This window comes from Hyalella azteca, unplaced genomic scaffold (genome assembly GCF_000764305.2).
Source record: "Hyalella azteca isolate HAZT.00-mixed unplaced genomic scaffold, Hazt_2.0.2 contig1740, whole genome shotgun sequence".
Lineage (NCBI taxonomy): Eukaryota > Metazoa > Arthropoda > Malacostraca > Amphipoda > Hyalellidae > Hyalella > Hyalella azteca.
Window position 1 is genome coordinate 332,737 of NW_025932041.1, and position 22,110 is coordinate 354,846.

General features: G+C 36.7%; 1 protein-coding gene across 2 annotated transcripts; it reads left to right on the forward strand.

Moving 5' to 3' along the window:
• Window positions 1-4,663: 4,663 nt before the first annotated feature.
• Window positions 4,664-21,636, forward strand: LOC108673565 (heterogeneous nuclear ribonucleoprotein H). 2 transcript variants are annotated; one of them, XM_018161415.2, is made up of 10 exons: window positions 4,664-4,747; window positions 12,913-12,997; window positions 13,473-13,631; window positions 14,464-14,601; window positions 15,857-15,995; window positions 18,119-18,291; window positions 18,615-18,742; window positions 18,922-19,008; window positions 19,387-19,506; window positions 20,114-21,636. In XM_018161415.2, exons 2-10 carry the CDS (start codon window positions 12,922-12,924, stop codon window positions 20,261-20,263), a joined length of 1,170 nt encoding a protein of 389 aa, XP_018016904.1. In that variant the 5' UTR covers window positions 4,664-4,747; window positions 12,913-12,921; the 3' UTR covers window positions 20,264-21,636. The 2 variants fall into 2 exon arrangements, with proteins under 2 accessions (XP_018016904.1, XP_018016905.1); XM_018161416.2 differs by lacking the exon at window positions 4,664-4,747 and adding an exon at window positions 12,231-12,500.
• The last annotated feature ends 474 nt before the right edge of the window (window positions 21,637-22,110 follow it).

Sequence of the window (22,110 nt, forward strand, 5' to 3'; positions counted from 1 at the left end):
TCATTTTTAGTTCCTAATAATTTTCAGTTTAATTTAGTTTTTTTAACTATTATGTTTAAAGGATTACTTTCTATAGCTAAATGGTGCTTTATTATCTCGATGTAAATATATTTTTTTAGTTATATTGATATTCATTTAGAATGTGTTATATTACGGAGTAATTTATGTACAATGTTGCAGTACATAAGCTGTACAAATTATTTTAGTACAACCAAACAAAGAGCAAAATACCAAAGCAAATTATGTGCTACCTAGCATAAGTTTAGCCCTAGATACTCACAAATGTTTCACTAAAGTTGGAGTGTAAATACTGGAATTAGATGTGCATATATGTACATATACGGTGCTGAATGTACGAATAGTACGTTTTTTTTTAACAAACGCGTTTAATGTGCTAAAATTGATATTATAGCGCGAGACTTCGTTTGGTCGTTAATGCTAAAATTCAAAATAAATTTAAGGGTAGCCAACACTTTGGAAAATCAATCTTTTTTCAGATAGCGATACACTTTTGTATGTGTCATCTTGACCTAGTTTGGCCCAGCAAAGTGAAGTATCAAAGTATCAAAGAAAGTATCAAAGCTTAGACGTCCGCTCTCTCCAAGTGCTGTACCCCAAACAGTGTCTCACTATTTTAATAACATTAGCCATTTATTTTTCTCGTTGTGAAGTGTGGTGAAGGGTTTATATTCACTATTCCCTGTGACGCGCGTCTCACAAATACAAATTTCTCAGCGATTTTTTTGCGAAAATTTATTTTTCGCCAGGTACCAATCAAGTTTTTCACTTAAAATACATATTACATACTTTTTCCCTTCGAAATTCCAAAAGTATCGTCCATGATGCTGGGAAAGAAAAACCTGCAAATTATTTGTCATTATCGCTCAGTTTTTATTTGAAAAACAGATTGCATTAAATTATTGATTTTCATTTCAATATAGAGTTTCAATTGTCTGATCTCTATTATGTTCAGGTGCAGCATCTCATGAGCATAGTATTTTATCTGAATTTATGTTCATGGGCCCATACTTTCAAAAAAAGTTAAGAGATCGTAAGTTCATCAGCCAATCATCGACGGCCTTTCAAGCAAAATCCACCAATCATAGACAAGAAAATAGAGCGTAAGTACTTACGTTCACTTAGCGAGTTTTGAAAGTATGGCCCATGGATGTTAATGTTGAGCCATCAGAAGCGTGAATGTGACATTAACGCTTCGTGCGCATGAATATTTCACTTCAATTAAAATATGGATAAATTTTTACGCCGTCGTGAATATTCCTGAGGAATTTACCGTGGCATGTGGATAAAGTGTGGATGATAGTCATTTGTGTTTAGTACTCGAATTAGATAGACTCGTTACGTTCCTCGCTATTGCCAGTTACAACACTTCTACTCATCTGTTCTACTTAACTACTATTTTTTCCCATGATTACCTCTGCTTCACTTCAAAAATTATTCTCCTATAATGAAATTAATTCTTCACGTAGTAAATTTAATGAGCACTTAGAATTTTTTCTGTAGGAATTTTTTTATCTTAAAAATTTATTATTTCATTCATAAGCAGTTTTTTTGTTAATAAATGAATTAAAAATGAATTTTTTTACCTACTGGTGAAAACACTGCACTTCTTTGAAGGTTTACAGGGCGTATGGTTACTTGCTATTCATTTGACAGATTTGCACTCTAAGTTCTGGTAATATATCCCTCATGGCTCCAATGAATGTAAAAATCTTATAGTCAATAAAAAAGTTTTTATGTTTTACGAGTAATGAAATGTGTTGTATACTGTATTATAAAGTATAATGAAGATAACTGTAAGTTTTTATTCTTCCCCGAGCATAATATTTATCTCTATTGGAAAATATGGATATTAGAAAAGTCTTATAAAAAAATCACAACATCAAGAGAACTTCCAAAAACCCCACGGGAAATAACTTTTTCCTATTATAAATATTTTTACCTGTGTGATTATACAAAATAAAATAACAATATCGCTAAATTATGTTTTATCGCAATGGCGTCATGAACGACCCATCGTTGATCCAAAGTGGTGATCACGCTATCTAATTACTCATCAAGTTAACGAATTACAGTCACGAAAGTTCGTGTTGACATGCGTGCCGCAGTCCGTGGATGTTTCCGTTTACGTTACGAAACAGTAGGCCAAACTTTTGTCGTCATCATCTGTTATAAATGTAATTTAATAAAGGAATTCAAAAAATCTCTGCAAAGACGAGTTTTTTCCAACGTTGTTTCTATCAAATTTACCAATTTTGGGGCCAGTTGTCGCGTCGGTCAGCCAGTAAGAATTCTTCACTCACAACTCCGTCAATTGTAATCTGACCTCGACGTTATTAACAACCTCGGTAATTAATCGCTTTGCAGTGGGAATAACATTTCCGGTATTAATTTTCGCTGGTTTTCTGTTAAAGCGTTACAACGTGATACGCACACACATACACTAAGGAAAATTAATGGGTTCTATCGTCCAAATGGTAACACACTATTCCTGCACGTAGCATTGATACGTCCTTTTGCAGCAGCAAATTGGTTCAGAATGACCCACGCAACCGCAATAATGTGCATCGCAATTTGGACATAACATCGCCGATTTCGTTGAGTAATGAGTGCGGACTCAAAGGGAAGCAGAGAAAATTGTTCTGAAAACGATATGCACTAGACTGTGTTATGAAATACATTGGGTTCAAAATAATTCACGGTAAACCCTTCGCCAACTTTTAAACTTTTTAAGATGTTTTATAAAAAGTATCTATTCAATTATCTACGACAGAAGAATTAATTTTAATGGAAACTGCCCTTTTAGTAATAAATGCGACACTGCGTTTTGCAATGCAGTGTGGATTAAACTGCCAGTAGATTATAGGACTTTAACCATTTCAGAAATGTTATTCATGGGTAATTAATGGTAATAAGTCGGTCCACATCGAATTGAGTAACAAAATGAAGCTTTAAGGAATTGGACTGGTTCTATAATAATAATATTGTGGTGTTATCTATTTAATATGACCATGTTGGCCTGTTGCCGATTCTAAACAATACTGTCAAGTTGCCAACTTTCAACCAAAATTTTCAAAAGTTTGCAGGCCCTATTCTATTCCAACCTTCAAATTGCTACCCAAGTTCATTTTAGAGATTCTTGGCCACACCGAGTCATTGCACACGTTGCTCAAGGAGCAGTGCGCAAGAACTGAGAGTGAAGAACATAATAAAAATAAATTACAGTTCTGACCACACAGTTTAGATATAAATACGTATATTCGAATCCACTTCTAATTCGAAAAGATGCATATTTAATTGCAGTCATTTGTAATGGGCAGTTGTAATGTGTTAGAACATAGAAGTGCCGTTATCCATTTTTAGTACATAAGTAGTGATGATAAAAAATTGTTATAAATGCACATGAGCAAGAGACGCATGGAAGTAGTACGTTGTAAAACCAATAAAGCCGGGCTGTATAGTTTTAGACGACACAATAGCCATTTTACTATCACGGATCTTGGCATTAAGAACGTTCAAGGATTGAATGCAGAGGTCTGTTGGAGAGTCAGTTGCTATAGGAGAATAATCCCCTTATGATGGCCCTATCAAAATGATTCCTGCGACCTCAATGGTTATCGATTCCAATTTCAATGTCTTTCAATGCTTCACGTTTATTTTAAAGTATATTTGTTTGGGTGTTTCAAGCCTGCCACCATAGACATGCAGGAGCAGTTCATGTGCGTACGAGCAAACTGAATCGACACTTATGCGGACTCGCCTGCGAACTCGCAATACCTAACATCGCGATCTTAACTGGGTCTGAAATTTCATTCACTGTGGAAGAATCATGAGTTATATGAAAAAAAATCGGGAAGGTGGTCGGACTATAATTTTAGTTTTTTGTTTCGATTTAATTGATATATATTTTTTCTACATAGGAAGCGAAAAAACTAATATTGGCATCAATATTTGGGTTTACGGTATTTGATCTCACGAAATATTGAGTCTAAAATCTCTGGAAGTTCTTATATCTCAACCCTTATCAAGTTATACGTCTCGGACAAATCACCGTCCCAACATGGTCCTGTACCATGGGATGATGAAGGAAGCGTTGCATTTCATTGACAGCCGCTCATATTATATCGCAAATAAAATGTCTTGAGATTACCCAAAACAATTATTACTAGAATTGCTCGAAGATTTCCCCGGAGTAGTACCATTCAATAGGAAAATTTAATTTTCAATCAGTTCATATTAATACGATTGACTTACATTGCACTTGATCCTGTGACAACTGTCGATTTGATGTCAATTCCCCGGTTATGTCAAACAGTAAAAAAAATGTAATTTCTTATTGCCAAGTTTATCTGAGTTACTAAAACCACATAACTTTTTCTCCAACGCTTGACATTTTAAAATTAACTACCATATATAAAGATTTTTATAAACAAATTTCCGATTGTGATCGGTTCCAACTGACGGTAGGCTTTTCCATGGGTAAATAATTAATTGCATGGCTGAATTAAAATTTAATATTATTTCAACCATGGGCTTTTCAATCTTTATTTAATTTTCCTTCAAAAATAGCGAAGACGTAAAAAAATACTGGAGTGTAAACCTTATAAGTGGCAACACCACAAATGGGAACTGGCAACACTGAGTTCTGTGTGTATTTCAGCGTCTCTCGTGTTTGGTTGCCGGTGGTGTGATAATCGCGCCAAAATTTTTTGTCTATATCGTTTCAAAGGTGGGTATCTAATTCCTGAACTTAATCATGAAAAACTGTAAGGTTTGAATCAAAATGCCGCTATTTTTCTTCAAAGTTTTTTTTTGTGTTGCTCACCGTCTTGTAAGCATTATTATTTTGTTCTTAAATTGAACAATGAACATTTTCAATTATTTTGAGCTATTTTACACCTGCTTAGGCTGCTTGCAATTTCAAGACGAATTTTTTGACAATCAAAAGGAAAACTTTTACTGTTATGATGAAGATTCTCTAACTTCTCAGTCGTCCCAGTCACCCACACCCAGTGCATCTCCAAGTCCGACTCTGCAGACTTCTGGTTGCCGAGTCCCAGACAAAATTTTTTACCATTTATCTATTATCGATGCTTGTTTTTTTAATTGACCGAAATTGATACTATTCGCAATTGTAAGCTAACCTAGTCACCTTAGTGGCTTAGTCCTTAGTCAGGGAGATTTATCATTGTAACTTGTAAGAGTATCAATAATAATACATTGCTCATGGGTACTAGCCTACTAGGTAATATATGTGGTGACTGGTGGCCTCTGGCGAGTGGCGCTCCCTGGTGCTACCGTGCTAGTCTGGAAAAGTCATATTTTTGTCTGAAATATCGCGGCTCTAATATCATATAATTTCAGTAGGTATGAAATCTCGCGGCTCGAATGTCATAAATTTTTGTTTGATTAAAAAATCGCGGTTTGCACTTCGCAAACATGTCATTTCATAAAATTTTCAACTTCTGCAATCCGCATTGCTTTACTGTTTCCGCCAAAAATATCTTGCAGAAAAAACATAAACATCGTAATGTAAACAAATAAACAAAACGTTTGTTGAAGATCGCGCATAGTTGCGGTCATGTCAAAGCGATCAGACTGTATATTAATACGTGCTGAACTTACAGTAGAGACAAATTTTATTGTTACCGTTTGACTGTTTAAGGGTAAAATTAAAGATTTGGGGTAACACGTGCATAAACTTTGTAAATAAATTTGCATTCGCACCTCGTAAATGGCTTTTCATGGCCGAGATATGGAATTCACGACTCGGTGAAATAGAATCACGGCTCGTAGAAATGGAATCACGGCTGGCAAATCCATAAAACCACGTCTCAAAAAATTCAGTCGCGGCTCGCCAAGTAGATATATTCCATACTAGCCCTGGTGGGGGTGGCCGGGTGGTGGTTGGACCGTGGGCAGGTGGCTCCGACTCTGAGACCTGAGTCAATCAAATATTGATATTTTGACCCACTTTCTTCAGTTTCTTGTGATTCTTGTCCAACTCAGAGTCAGAGAGTTCTGCATCACTGCATGCAGCCTTGCAGGGTTCGTACCAGTCATGGTTCTGGAAAACGTGGAAAGTCATGGAATTTTATTTTTCATTTTCCAGGCTTGGTCCCCTGGAAAGTCATTGGATTTCATATCATGATATCAGGTTATGGAAATTCATGAAATTTGCAAATAAAAAAAGAAAAAATGAATTGTTTTTCTGTGCTGCAGGGCTGGAAAGTCCTATTTTTGTCTGAAATATTGTGGCTCTAATATATAATTTCAGTAGGTAGAGTAAACGCGGTATATTCCGACACATTAAGGACGCATCGAGAAATGAAAAACTATTAAAAAAACTGTATGCATTACGTAAGTTCTGTTGCCTTCACGTGACTCTCAAAACACTTCACTACGCGTCAGCAACGATGAAACGTCACAAAATGTTGCCATATTTATTAAAAAGCCTTTTGAATGGAAACCTACCAAATCGCTTCAAATTTAACTGATACGTAATGCCGACATCAACGTATTCGAATTCTGTTCGCTGTGTGAGCTGTATTGGGATACAACACGGCTTTGAATTAGAACACTAACGAATATTGAACACTACTTAATTACGTTTTAATTAACAGCTATTAGGCTTTTAATTAAGCAAATTTCAATTTTTGTACAAAGCTTGGAACAATCTGTGTGTGTCCAATTCAAGTTGTGTCAGAATTAGTTTTGATGGGTCTAAATCCATATCTCAATATTTTCCCACTAGATGGCCAAGACCTAGTGTTTTTGCAGTATTTTGACACGCAAATGTATGACGTCACCATTTCAACCATCAATGAACGCATGGAACTAAAACAAAGCTTAATATAAAGGAAAAACTAGAGAAGTGACAGAATTACCTACGATGTCGGAATATACCACGTTTACCCTATGAAATCTTGCAGCTTGAATGTCACACATATTTGTTTGGTTGAAAAATTGCGGTTTGCACTTCGGAAACATGTCATTTCATAAAATTTTCAATTTTGGCAATCTGCATTGCTTTACCGTTCCAGCCAAAATATCCTGCAGAAAAAACATAAACATCGTAATGTAAATGAATAAACTAAACGTTTTGTTGAAGATCGCGCATAGTTGCGGTCAGACTGCCATTAACACATGCTCAACTTACAGTAAAGACAATTTTTATTGTTGCCGTTTGATTGTTTTAGGGTATAATTAGAGATTTGGGGTAACACGTGCATGGAGTTTGTAAATAAATTTGCGCCTCATAAATGGCTATTCATGGCCGAAATATGGAATTCACGGCTGGGTGAAATGGAATCACGGCTCAAAGAAATGAAATCAAGGCTGGCAAATTCATAAAACCACGGCTCAAAAAATTCAGTTGCAGCTCGCCAAGTAGATATATTCCATGCCTGCTGTGCTGCATGTGTTTACTGTTTATCCAGTCTCTTGTTTCATGCATCCTGATTGCATTCTACCAGTCACGTAAGCTCGGGCAGACAGCCACCAAGCTCAGTTGCATTCAACAACTTTTTGATGTGCAGTGGCAGCGTTCCAACTTCAGCATGCAACTTCTACATCACCATGCCTGGAAAGTGCAAATTTCATGACTTGTGATGAAGAATAGAAGCTTATTGTGGCTGGCTTGCTTGACATCCAAAGCATGAAGGTATGGAGATATGTACATTGTGCTTGAAAGACTTTGATGTGTCGAATATGGGGGAAGCAGCTTTGAAGAGCCATGCCAGAGGCAACTAACACACCAAGTTAACTAAGCAACACAGTGGAGAGAAAAGCAAAGCGCAGTCACGCATTTCCAATTTGTGGTCTGGCTCCACTGACAGCAATGTTACTGCAGTTTCTTGCTCCAAAATCAGCACTGTAGTTTCTACTGCCACTGTGAATGTAGAGAAAGAGAGCAGGCCTGTATCCATGGCCCAAAGCCAACCCAGAACTGACCAGCTTCGTAACAAAAGATGTTCTGACGTCTGAAACCACATGGACATTGAAAATGGTGACTTCTCACTTTTCTTTTCATAGCAACATTGACGTAAGTGATTTATTCTGCCGCATGTCTCCTGACAGTTCAATAGCTAGCAAGTTTTCACACGGCAAAACAAAGGCAAGATATATCACCAGTGATTCACCACTTTTGGCCTGGGACCTTGCTGTCATATACCTGACCGAACCTGTCTTATACAAGTCTTGGAAAATTATATTTATATTCATGGAGAGTCATGGAAAAGTCATGGAATTTTTTTTAAATACCGGTACAAACCCTGTGCATGACTTGGTCTGGGAGATCAGAAATGGAAAATTTTTTATATTGTTTTTTAGATATTTTATAGTTCTGCTCCTTTAAGTTTGAGTCATATACAGGCTTGGAAATGGAATATATGTATATCTATCTTCCCGTTGCGACTAGGGCTTTCTGGCCATTTTTGGACTCGCAAGATTCTGGATGGATGAGCTATCTGTCATCTAATTGTTGACCAAGGTGCACAATCAGACTGCAAAGTTCCAAATATATGTAAAATAGGTTACATTAGAGCTGCAAAATTTCAGTAATAAGTAGAAAATTACTGTACTAGGCCACATATAATTGTTCCTTTCTTTTTATATTTTATTTAAACAAAAATCAGGGTTGCATTGATTAAACCATTTGATTTTCTATAAAAAAGGCTAGATTTTTATTATTTTTTTTATAATTTTTTTATATATATAAATATATTTAGTGGCAGTCTTTAATTTATTTTGAGGTATTGTTATTCGTGGTTTAGTATAAATGTACTATGACAAATTGGAATATAAACTTGTTGCCTTTAATGTGTATTAGGTTCTAATGAATTGTATGTTTTTGGTACAGAGGCATCAAGTGTTGCAATACATTGTACATAGCTAGCTTATACATTGTGGGGCAGAACCGATTGAGCAGTTTTCAGGCAAAATAAGAGTAATTGAGGTATATGAAGAAGAAAGTTTATTTTCCTCAAAGTTAGCATAACATACCATTTAAAATACTTATGTTTTGAAAACAATATTAGGAAGATGGTATCCATTAGCTACATCACACTGTTGGAGTGGTTCTTGGAAATTTCCTACAGCACATTCACCCATGTGGCAAGGTATTGCCATAACCTCTGCTGCAATAATCTGTTCCCTTTGCTGTGGTAGGGTGTGAGGGTGGCTTCTCTTTTAGATGTCCCCAAAGAAAGAAATTGCAAATGCTCAAATTAGGTGACCTTGCAGACCACTGTAAATCACCCCTCAGAGACACCAGATGTCTGGGAAACATGCGTTTCAAAACATTGAATGACATTCGGGCTGTGTGAGCTGTAGCCCCATCCTGCTGGAACCATTTGTCTCACAATGCTTCATTTTCAACAATGTTTTCCATCCTTTGCTGCAAGAAATTTTGCAACATTGCAGCATAGCATTTGGAATTCACTGTCACGGTTACTACCTCTTCTGAGAATGACTCCAACAGTGTGTTGCAGCTAACGGCCACCATCTTCCAGCTATTGTTTTCAAAACATAAGTATTCTAAATGGTATGTTATGCTAACCTCGAGGAAAATAAACTTTCTTCTTTATGTTACTCCAATGCTCTCTTATTTTGCCTCGAAGCTGCTCAATCAGTTCTGCCCCACCCTAATATGAGTATTCTAATCGAAATATTTAATTTCAATTTTTAAATATGTCAATTTAAATCTAGACAAAACAATTACAATTATAAAACTAAATATAAAATGATTAAATACAGTGAATGGAAATATAATGTTTGAATGTGCATATGTTTATTTCAAACAGTGTTAGCTTCTTTCTTAAGTCAAGTCTCATTTCAAGACATTTGAGGTTTGTTTGGTTATCAATCAGTTTATGTTTAGTATTGGTTTATTTTTCTGAATCAAATGGGAAGAGAGCAGCCAGTCACTCAGTCACTTCTGTTGGTATGTTTAGAGGGTAGAGTCTGGTAGATTTATAGGACATAAAACTAGTAGATCTATTGAGAGTGTTGTGCACTGTGCTATCAGCTACCTATCTGTTATGTGACTCTCCAATGTTTAAAAGATTCACATTCCTGAAGTGTTTTTGTATATTAAAGCCAGTTAAATGGTCGATGATTTGCTTGTTACCTTGCTCCATACAAACTTCACAAAGCTGATGAATAGACTTATCAATAATTGTTCACCTAAAGTCCCAAAGTGGTAAACACCACCTTGGCCATTATTGAAGGCAATAAGTGCCATTTTTAGTCATCCATTTTGATCCATATACAGGGTGACACAAAAAAAAACAGAGCTCATAAAAAGTTGAATAATTTCCACAATACTCAAGTAATCCTGTTATTTGTTTCAGATTCATTAAGAAGACGGATTGATCTAAGAGTCTACCACGTGTGAGCTTCGAGATGCCTTGGACTACAGAGCAAAAGACATTTGCAAGGCTGTAGAACAAAGAGTTTTTGTGGTATAGAATTGAGATTTTGCAGATGTTGGCTACATAGGTTGTACATAATTCCATAGAATTTTTGTTTCAAACTGAATAAAATTTCAGGAGTTATAAGACTTTTAGTGAGCTCTGTTTTTTTTGTGTCACCCTGTACTTTTATTGTTAGTAGGCTAATTGCAACATAAAAAATAAATAACATTTCAAAAAGACAAAAAGCTGAAAATTTCAAATAAATCATATAAGTAAAAAATCATGAAAAAAAATATTGATTTTTATATTAAAGAAATAAGTAAAAAATGACCAACCCTGACAAAAATTAGTGCAATTTTCTAATAGTTTCAGTGTTACTGGTACTCTCTCAAAATTAACCCAGTGGCTGCCAGGCCTACCCAATCAAATTTTGAAATCATTAGTGATGACTGATGAGCATTAAAACCTGTTGTTGATATCTGCATTTGCCTGTAAATGTATAAAAATTATAGATAGTCTTGGCATTGGCAACAAACCATTCTGTAAACATGGGCAGAATCTACCTGTGAATGAGCCTAAAATGCCTATGCTTGCAATTGATTTCAACCCATTTTTTATAATTGGTGCCTTATTTATTTCATTTTAAAAATTATTTGCCAACAATTTTCAAAAATTGCTCATGGAATGATTTTTTTCCCTGCAATATTATGTCAAATTCTGTCTTAACATTCTAGATTGGGTTAAGGGGACTGACTACCCTCTGGAAAAACTTCTACAGTTATTATCCGATCATCATGAAACTTCACATACATACGTAAAATGTAAAAAAAATAACATTTTGCTCCTATAAATTTTTTGAAAAAATTGATAGAAAACGTGAAATTCATAGAAAACGGCTAAAAAGGGGTACTTTAGAAAATCTATCTCCTACAAATATCATCCTACAACATCGAGACACATATCATTCAGTTTGTAAGGACCATACCTATAGATTTGATGATCATTTTTCTCATTTTCCCCTTAGTTTTTTTTATGCACGTTTTATCCCATTTTTCTCATTTTTTCTCTTTTTTCCCCCCTCCCCCCTTTTCTCCCCCATATAAAAAACGAACCAGACAGAAATTCAAAAAAATGATCATCAGTTCAATAGGTATGGTCTTTACAAATCGAATGGTATATGTCTCATTGCTGTAGCTTGAAAACTGTAGTAGGAGATAGGTTTGCCGTGCAACCAATCGGAGGTTTTCAGGACACCCAAAAAACTGCCGGGCGGCACGTAAAATGACGTAAAATAGTCGTAACGTAGCCAACATACCGCAACCAAGCCTTAAAACTAAGTGAGGAAGGCATAGAGCTAGTGGCTGCACACCTTTCACCTCGCTGTCATGATGGGCATTGAAAGACCTGGCTGCATCTGGCAGTATATCAAGTCATGCCCCGTAATTAATGCCTTAGGAATTTGTTAAGGCCGCCCCCCACCGCCCCCCATTCCATGGGGCGTGGTGAACGTAAAAATGGAGGTAGAAAGATGATTCTGCCACCAATGCAATCGTCAGAAAATAAGCTTTAAAATGAGTATGAGCACCGGATAATGCCATGATTGGCCGCCTTACGTCAGACGTTCCTTTTTAGTGTGTCGACCCTTCTAATTAATCCCTTAGGCTTTAGTTAAGGGCTCTAAAAACTCCCTCCCTTTGGGGGGCTGTTACGAAATCATTTTTTGACGTAGAGGGATGATTCTGGTACGGTTGGATGCGTCAAAAACTAAGCTTTAAGATGAGCTCAAAAACCAAAAAACGCCAAAATTGAAAATTTTAGGGTAGTTGGTCCCCTTAAGAATCTTCAGAACTTGATAAATTCTAGAAAAAACTTATAGTGGCCTATGACATATATAATGGACATGCATGGAATGCATGACATGCATGAGTTTTGCAACTCATGCATTAGCTCTAAACTTGTCTAAGTATATTTATTGACAGGACAATCCCCAATCTGGAATTTCAGGCAGAATTTCTAACAATCTTGGGTAAAAGCCAAAACTGTTTTGCTGATTTTCAGGAATTGCAGGTGAAAATTTGTGGTTTTTCTCTTATTTTATAAAATAAATTAGGCAAAGGTAACATAAACAGGTGAAATGGTCTGAATGCCATTGAGGATTTTTGTTATATCTTATCTAATTATTGATAAAACATTTTTAAAACTTGAAGCTCCACATTAGAGCCACAAAATTTCAAATATACCTGAATTTTATTTCCTATTAACTGCAGTATTTCAGTAATAAATAGGCTTTTTACAAGCTTTGGATGTGGAAAAATTTACAAAATAGCAATATTGATTCAATTAACCAAGTTCCAATTACCACCATAGATAATATTATGGGTATAGAATGTTGATGTTGGTGATCAATATATTTGAAAAATTCTTATATTACATTGGAACATGAATTCTATGTCAAATTCAAAAACAATTCTATTTTCAGAGGCCCGCAATGAGTGAGGACATAGTTCTTCGTCTTCGTGGATTGCCATGGTCTACCACTGAAGAAGAGATTGTAAAATTTTTTGGTAAGATTCTATTTTCTTAATATTATTTCTAACTGCATCCTGTTCTTTTCTATCATGATTAGGAAATAATTTTTTTACTTAAATTTTACTTAGTCTACTGTGATATTCTCTTCCTGTTATGTCACATTAATCCATTTTATTCTTCTTTTAAACATCATGGAAGGACCCTAATCCATTTCCTGAGGATCACTGGATCAGAATTGGCCTGTGGCAGACACTTGTATCTTTATTTAGAAATTTCTTCTAAACTTGCAAAGACATTTTCTTTAACCATTGTTAAGAAAATAATCAATCAAAAACACCAGGGTTTGGAAAATTGTTTTAAAATGTTGTGTTTGTTATCAATCATATTAATTAATTATTTGCAATTCATATCCTGGTATTTGTTATCAATCATATTAATTAATTATTTGCAATTCATATCCTGCTTAGGAAATTCTTTTCAATACTCTGATTGATTTCATGTTGTTTTCAGACCCAGTGGAGCTTGCTGGGGGCATAGACGGAGTCCATATAACTCTGTCCCGAGATGGGCGTCCCAGTGGAGAGGCTTATGTAGAGTTGGCCAATATGGAAGATTTATCAGAAGCAGAGAAGAAACATAATCAGCACATTGGTCGCAGATATGTTGAAGGTATATAGAAGGGAATATTCTGTTGGCATAATCTCATTCTGAAATGATTTTTAATGATTATGAGCATTGATTGCTTCCTATCAGTACATATATACATAATTGCTCCTCAAATAGAAATTGCTCCTCTCCATATAAATGGAAATTCCAAACTGTGTATGTTGTATGTTTGGAATTTAACAATGTATGTTCTTTCATAATTACTTTTAATATTATGATATGTATAGTTCTTTTCCCATTTGGAAACTACTAAATTACTCTTAAGAAATAATTTTATTTTGGGGTTTTTATCTTATCAAGAGCATTTCATTTGTTTTAGCAGCAGATCGACCTATTATTGATGACCAAGATATGTAATCTATACTATTTGAAATACTTATCATTCTGAATCAGAATACCACCATCCCAAATTTTGTATCCAGTTGATGATCTAAAAACTAACAAGTTATTTAAAGAATGTCCTACTCCAACCTTTATAAAGCATGGAACTTCCAATTTAGATCCCAGTTCGAAATTTGAAGCAATTAAAATTTTTCCTTAGTGCATTAAATTTGACATTCTAAAGTGAAAAATTTCATTAAAATTTAGTAAATCACCCTCGCCTTGTCTTGCAACTCCTTAATATTTCCCCCCAAAATAAAACACCAGGTCCAGGTAACATCCTGTTAGTACCCTAACTATCCTGGTTGCGCACCCCTACAGCCCCGGTGTGTTGCTTCGCCAGGCTCTAAACACTCAAGCATTGACAAATGTGTATGCGTTAGACTACTTAGCAAAATACCCGCATGATGATGCAGAAGCCAGCCCTGAATGCTCAGTAAGAATTTTCTTTCAGTTTTTCGCGCCCGCCGGAGTGAAATGGAGCGGTCCATGAACCGAGGCAAGTTCCCTGACAATAAGGACGACTGCTGTGTCCGTCTGCAGGGACTGCCCTATGGCTGCTCCAAGGAAGAAATATTGCAATTTTTTACAGGTCAGTTTCTTTAAATTACTATTTTTTTCTACACAGGTTTGACTATTGATCTGAAACTAATGAATTTGAAAATTTGAAGTATGCTGCAAATGGTAACACTAGTTTGTAGTATATCTCATTCTTTGAACCCTTTTACTCTATGTTTACTTGTCTATTCAGATTCTCAGTGGAGAAATTCAAATTCCTTATTTTCTGTTATCTCTATCAGGATTCCATTTTTCTCAATTGTTGTATTGATGATTTTCTATCAATTTTGAGTGATAACAGCAAAACATTTTTTGAAAATTATATTATTGATAATTGATAAAATTAATTGCCTTTTTCAGCATTAGTTGGGGTGATCATATGTGATTACAAAGTTACATTGGAATAGTTATTTTGCATTCGAACTGTGGCGGTTACTTTGAAATTTTATTCAGCATATATTATTTATTTCAAATTACTGCTCGAAATTATTCAAATGTTAGCACTATTATCGTGTTAAGTACAACTTACAAACATCCTTCCTGTTTACAGAGAAGTTACCAGTTAAACAATTTCTCATAATAGATGCTGCGTTGACCATTCAACTTATTTAATCCCTTTTTATATGGTCCTGCTCTACATATGTTTGAAGCTATGAGATCTGTTGAGCTTTGCCGCCTTTGTTCTAAGTTTGTATCTGAGCTAAACGAGGCATCAGCTATGGACACATATTTTCTACAATTCTGTTCCGTTCAAATATATTGCAAGATGACCTTCATTTCTTTAGGTAAAAATTCTCAAGTGCACTACACTGCCCTAATATCTTCTATTGTTATTTTACCCTCAAATTTGGATTCTAAGGAATTTCATCACTCAATTTTAAAAGAAAAGATGATAGCATCTATTTAAGCAATAAGAAAACTTCTAGGGTGACTTCTCCAGAGGTTTAATGTTCAATTCCAGCATCACAAAAGTTTTCCTTCTTTATCTGAGTTGCTGCTACTTTTTTTCTGATGAAAGCATTCGACTCAAACAGAACTGTACTGTTAATCATGTAAGAGACCAGACTCGTGTGGAGGTAAACCATGAAAGTTTCATGGTTAAAGCACAAACCATGAAAGTTTTTTGGTTAACCTCATGGTTAAACCATGAACAGTTTTCATGGTTAAATCATGAATATTTGATGGTTTACCTCCGCCATAAATAAAATTGGCTCGCGTGGTTGACTCTAAGTCAAGTTCGTTGTGTTAACCGTGTTTTCTTCTGGTGTTTGCTGGGTGCCACCAACTAGGGTTGGAGGTAGTACCTAACGGTATAGCGCAACCAACGGACTACCAAGGGAGGACCACTGGGGAAGCTTTTGTTCAGTTTGTCGATAAAGAAACTGCCGAGAGAGCTCATGAAAAACACAAGGAGAAGATAGCGCACAGGTGGGGGGACCGTCGGTGGTGGTGGTGATGATGATGGTGGTGGTGGTGGGAGGTGTTCACCACATCACTCGCTAGTTAACTACTACTCCTGTCACTGGGTGGGTCGTAACAAATAAGATTTCATTCACTCGACTGGGAACTTTCTGCGCCATGGGGACGTGCAGCTCCTTACCCAGAGTAGATGGTTCTCTTCATCACAAACTTGTTTCGATTCTTACTGTTGATAAAACTTTACTTTTTTGCCTCCAAATAACGTCCGTTGTTGCGTTACTATGAAGTGATTATTTGTTTCTATTTCTCTTCCATGGATCATCAACATTATCACTGTTTAGTTCAGATAGCCAAAGAGGAATGAATGCTTTATCATTGGTTTCATTAAAAAAACAAATCGATTTGCGTTCGTCACCACGCATTGATTCGATACAAAATGAAAATTAAATTACCAGAATTTTATAATTCAAATTAAAAACAATTTTGCTAATTGTTTGAGCAGCCGATTTGTTTTGCAGGCGTGATACGTTTCTGAATTTTGTAAAACGTTCAATTAATCTACATTCATTATGAAATATATTTGATTAATTTTGATTCTATGTTTCGTTGTTGAGCTTTAACACAAAATTCAGGTTTGAATATTGCTCTGATATTTTAAAATTTTAAAATATAAATCAATGTCCAAAAATGAGCAGTGCAGAGCTACTTGTATAAGGCTGAATTAGGTCAAATTCCGACAACAATTCATTTACTTTTTTAGCAAATATGTAGAAATGGATGCAGTTTTCCTCGTCCTAAGAATCGGAAATTGCACGAGTTGCTGCCAAATTTGTCATGTTGAGAACCATCGTTGCGTGGGTAGAGAGTAGCTGTGCAGGGTTCTGGTGGTGAGTGGTATGAACAGAGCGGTCACGGCACTGGTGGGGAACGCCTCCTGGTGATTAAACGCTTACACCACCGCGGTGGTGGTGGTGATGGAGGTGGGGCCGAAGTGGTGGTGTGGGCCCGAGCAACGTGGGAAGGTGGGGTCTATTTTCTTATTCTGCGCTCGTTCTTCATCTAGTATTATCACTGTGATGAAATGGTTACATTGCTCGCGTGTGATAAGTTAAATACGAAAATGCATAGGTTTTCATTTTTAAATGAAATATCCTGAACATATTTTGGATTCACGGAGCGCGCTAAATCAACTTCTATACCGTGTAATGATAAGTTTATTAAGTTAAGCAGTCAATTGTTTAAATCTTCTACGATCAACGACCTATTCTTAATCTTTGAAAGCATTCATTAAATTATCAAATACTTCCAGGAAACTATCTTGAAATATGTCTTTACTGAAGTTGTGCGTGTTAGTAGAGACAGATTCCGTCACCCTTGAACTGTTACAAACCAAGAGACGCCTCTGCAAGTTGCATCATATTCCTAATGTGAGTCATTTCGTTGTCAGAATCTGTGCTTCAATGGAAGTATTGAGCACATTGATATTCTTTGTCATGCATAGAGATTGGGTTAACGTCATCGCACAACCGACCACCGTTGAGATGCAGCCGCTATGATAGCCACACACTTTTCTCAGAGAGAGGACTGACGCCCATACCAGATGCGAGCTTTGGCTCAATGCAAAATTTCAGTTTTTCACCCTGACGCCTATTTTCGTATTTTTATAGTCATTCCATTCAAACCTTGAAGTTGTCGAAACATGTTTTTGATTAAGGCTTCTTTGGAAAACGACCATATTTAGCTCCGTGTTCATGTTCCTTGTCAATTAAAATTGGAATCGATTTCATCAAGTCTCTTCTAATTAGATACCCGAACTAATCTTTTATATCTAAGTATACCAAACGAATTATCAATGCAGGCGATCCATATGAAACTGAAAACACGTTTGTACCCATCCATACATTGAGTTATTTAAAATTGCAACCCAATTTAAATTGACCATGACCCGTCGTGTTTCACGTGGTTAGAGATCTGTGTCTGAACTGCAGTTGGCATTGCGCAATCAATCTAGGCAAACCTTGGCAACAGACACTTAGCACTGACACAATTGTTATGTAAAACGTACATCTTGAAGTAGACTGCTCAATAATTTTTGAAGTTCCAGGCTGTAACGCATTTGCTTGCCCATTTAGGTACATCGAAATCTTCAAGAGCAGCATGGCAGAGGTGAGAGCTGCCCTGTTCCCCCGTATGAGGGGAGGCGGTCCCTATGGGGGTCCCATGCCCGGGTTCAACAACCGACCTGCCCCATACGACTCCCGCGACAGATACGGCGGCCCCAACCGTTACAATATGGGCGGCAGACGTAAGTTGCACGCATCTACGAATCAATAAATCTTTGAGATTTCCTTAGATGTTTTAAATCTCGGGAAAATATTAGTCTATGAACATTTATAAACAAAATGACAACATAGTGATAGCTCAGATTTTTTTTGATAGCTCAATGCGTTTAAGCTAGCATTTAAGCTAATATGACAGGTCGTGGATTAAGTAATCTCACTGAACTGCATGTATAGAGAGAGAGAGAGAGAGAGAGAGAGAGAGTATAGCTGCCAAAAGTTAATTTGCATATTATTCATTTTGATGTACTTGTATGTAAAGAAAATTAAAACAACCTGCGCCTCGCAGCGGGGTACGACGACTACGATGGTTATGAGGGCAACGGCTACAGCGACGGCTGGGGTGGTGGCAGAAGCAGGATGTCGGCTCCAGGAGGAGGAGGTGGTGGTGGTGGTGGTATTGGCGGAGGCATGAAGGTGAGTTAACTGTTATGCCTTAATGGTTTCCTCTACACTTGATGTTTACGCTGGAATATAATCAAGAATTGTTGGTGCTAAATTTTCTTGGAAGCGCTACAAAACAGTTCGATCTTATTTTCTAAGGCTTGATGCGACAGCCGAGCTGTTGAAGAAATTGAAATATTTTTGGTGCGCAGCCGTTCCGTGGTGGACGTGAAGGCGGCGGCCATTGTGTCCACATGCGGGGATTGCCATTCAAGGCCTCTGAGATGGACATTGCTGACGTGAGTATTTGATCCATTTTGATTGGTGGCAAATCAATCTATTTTTTTGATGTGAGCATTGTACTGTTTTACTTTCGTTTAGATTTATATGCTCGTTTAAGCTGGGACAAAAATATTTCTTTTAATTTTCAACATGCATGAAATATTCGAGCTTCATGATATTATTTGTGCTATCTAGATTCAGTGAATGTGAATTGTGAAAGGACAATTTTATTCTAGTAATGTTATATTGAAGTACATAAATTTTTACTGTTCTTGCTAAATCATGCATATTCTGCCTCCAAAAGTTGAAACAGTGGAATGAATTGCATCTTGCACCTGATAATTTAGTCCAATTCATCCAGTTTAGTTATCAGCTTTAAAATTTCAAATGGGCAGTTTTTCCGGCCACTGAACCCCATGAACATCTGCATTGTTAAAGACCACGCCGGTCGACCTTCCGGGGAAGCCGACATCGAGTTTGCTTGCCACGAGGACGCTGTGCGAGCCATGTCTAGGGTGAGTCTGGGTGAGGGTTCTAGTTGGCTTTCCGCGAAAACATTGCTAGCCATGTCTAGGGTGAGTCTGGGTGACGGTTTTAGTTGGCTTTCCACGAAAACATTGCTAGCCATGTCTAGGGTGAGTCTGGGTGACGGTTCTAGTTGGCTTTCTACGAAAACATTGCTAGCCATGTCTAGGGTGAGTCTGGGCGAGGGTTTTAGCTTGCTTGACACAAGGGGTAGAGGTACTACCCCTCGTGTCAAGCGTGAAAGTGCGAGCTGTGTTTATGGTGTCCAAACCTCCAAACGAGTGATATTGTGTAATATCAATCAGACTTCGGCCATTTCTAAACCTTTCTCTATGTAAAACTATTGTTTAATGTACACGATTGCAAAAAAAAATTTATCGTGAAGGTACATTTTGTCTAAGTAATCTTTTTAATAATGTGGACTACTTTTATTCCCATCAATGCATGCGTTGTAAATTAATCTGTTGGTACTAACCGTAACCTTTTCATTCATCCTTGTGAGCAACGAAAATCCGAGTTGTCACCCTAATTTGCCCTACTAATTCATAAAATGTGCAGATCTTCGTTTGGTAATGCTATGTCAATGATGTTGCGCAGGACAAGGCCAATATGCAGCATCGGTATATTGAGCTCTTCTTGAATTCTTCCCCTGGCGGAGGTATGGCCAGGTCGGGAGGCTTTGGAGGAGGATACAGAGATGGTCCCCGTATGGGGTCCGGCGTGGGGCGATATGGAGGCCGTTATTAAGCTGCCCAAAACTCTCCGTACAAAATCAGATCTATACTGGTATTGAATCCAAAGCAAGCGGGAAGTTTGGTGGCCAGGATTTTGAATGTGAAGTTCTATATCAGTTTCAGGGAATCATTTATGATTGTCTTCGAGTATCATTCATCCTAAAATATTTGTAGGCACATTGTAAGAGTTGCAGCAAGTTAATTGTATTTTCTTTTGTGAAAGTGCTTATCGATGAACCTTGGCAAGCTTTTGTCTCTAAAATGGGAGCTCATTAACGTGATAGGTCGAAGAATATCTTGTAATCTACTTGAACATATGAAACTATTCCCAAAAATGTTCTGTGCTACTCGGGGCATAAATAATGTGATCTTAGTAGGCTGGATACAATATCAGGCGCTCTTTACATGATCCAGAGGAGCAATCAAATCTGTCATAGGGCAGTAGGATAAGTTCTAGTATTATCATTTATTCCAACGAAAACTGATCGGTAGCGATTATTTGTAGACATATTTCTTGCCAATTTTTTCCTTGGTAGTCAGTCATTTTGCATGAACATTAATTTGGCGGACGACTTAGCAGACTATTTTATTAGTATTTTTGGTACCTGACTTTAACTTTCTGGTGTGTGTATGTATCTATGTGACTTCTATACTGGACGTGAAGCGCTTACAACTTCAACGCGTGTGGCACACTTTTGGCAATAATTGCGCGCGGCAGGTTTTGTTGTCCCTGTCGTATTTTGGACGGACAAGCTTCTACCATCAAAATTATCCTTGGAAATTATTGATTCAATTCTCCCGTGAATGACTTGAATGCAAATAGTAACGGTTACCAATGTACTTATGAAAATTGTAATGATCATGACAATTAATTACATCCCCGCTTATGTGTGGGGATGTTAATTTGGTGTGAACAATAACGAATTGAATGCGTTATACAAGAATTATTTTATTTCTCTCCACTTGGATCCAGCTTGCTTACTAATAACCATATATATAAATATTTATATGGTGATTCTAGAACCGTGTTATCATGCAAAATTATAGATCCTTGAAATAGGCTTGTGTATTCGGCTCGATTATTCCTCATTTGTGTTACCGTCTAAGAGTCTCTTATTATGATTTGAATTAGGTTAGGTTTCGTTTAATCCGATGCTATTATACACGAGATGTTGTACATTTCCTTCCTAATGTACAGAGTTCCGCGGATAGTTTAAGTAAATTATCGGCGACTCTTCAATGGATGCTGATAACAAGTCTAGCAAATACAGTTGCGTGTCTCCTGTATTGATAATGCGTTTCAATTCCAGTTACCGTGCATTATAATTTATCAACCTAATTTTCGAATATCAGTACATAATTTGATTCATCATTCATCCTTGTTCATTCCTAGTTTGATTCACCCTCAATCCTCTACTGCCGTATGTCACTCCGGGAACAACTTTCAACGTAGATTATACGTAAACTATTGAGTGTATCGACCTAAAAACGTTTGTACGCAACAGAGAACATTTTAAAGTTATATATACGTGGCGGCAACCACCAGTGCAAGTCATTTTGCGCTCACTAGAACGTATCCTTTTTGGGAAGTAGGCTAGTGACAATATTGCTCCGATTTCCCAAGTCAGGCAATATAGATTTAAATTCAAGTCTAGGGCTAGGTTAATAACAAGTTTATATTCTACATTTAATTGATGTTGGAACAGTTGATTGATCAGAAAATCACCAATCATTCCCACGTAAATGAGATTGTCTATGTCTCGAATTTATTGACAATCAAATGCCTATTACGCCTATATGAATGCATCATCAGACACTTATTCCGCCACCGAATTGTCAATTGAATTAGCTGCCTGGAAT

Coding starts and splice junctions, on each gene's coding strand:
- LOC108673565 (XM_018161415.2), top strand. CDS start 12,922: ATGAGTGAGGACATAGTTCTTCGTCTTCGTGGATTGCCATGGTCTACC. Junction 15,996..18,118: donor AAGGAGAAGATAGCGCACAG/GTGGGGGGACCG, acceptor TTGCCCATTTAG/GTACATCGAAATCTTCAAGA. Junction 18,743..18,921: donor GTATTGGCGGAGGCATGAAG/GTGAGTTAACTG, acceptor TTTGGTGCGCAG/CCGTTCCGTGGTGGACGTGA.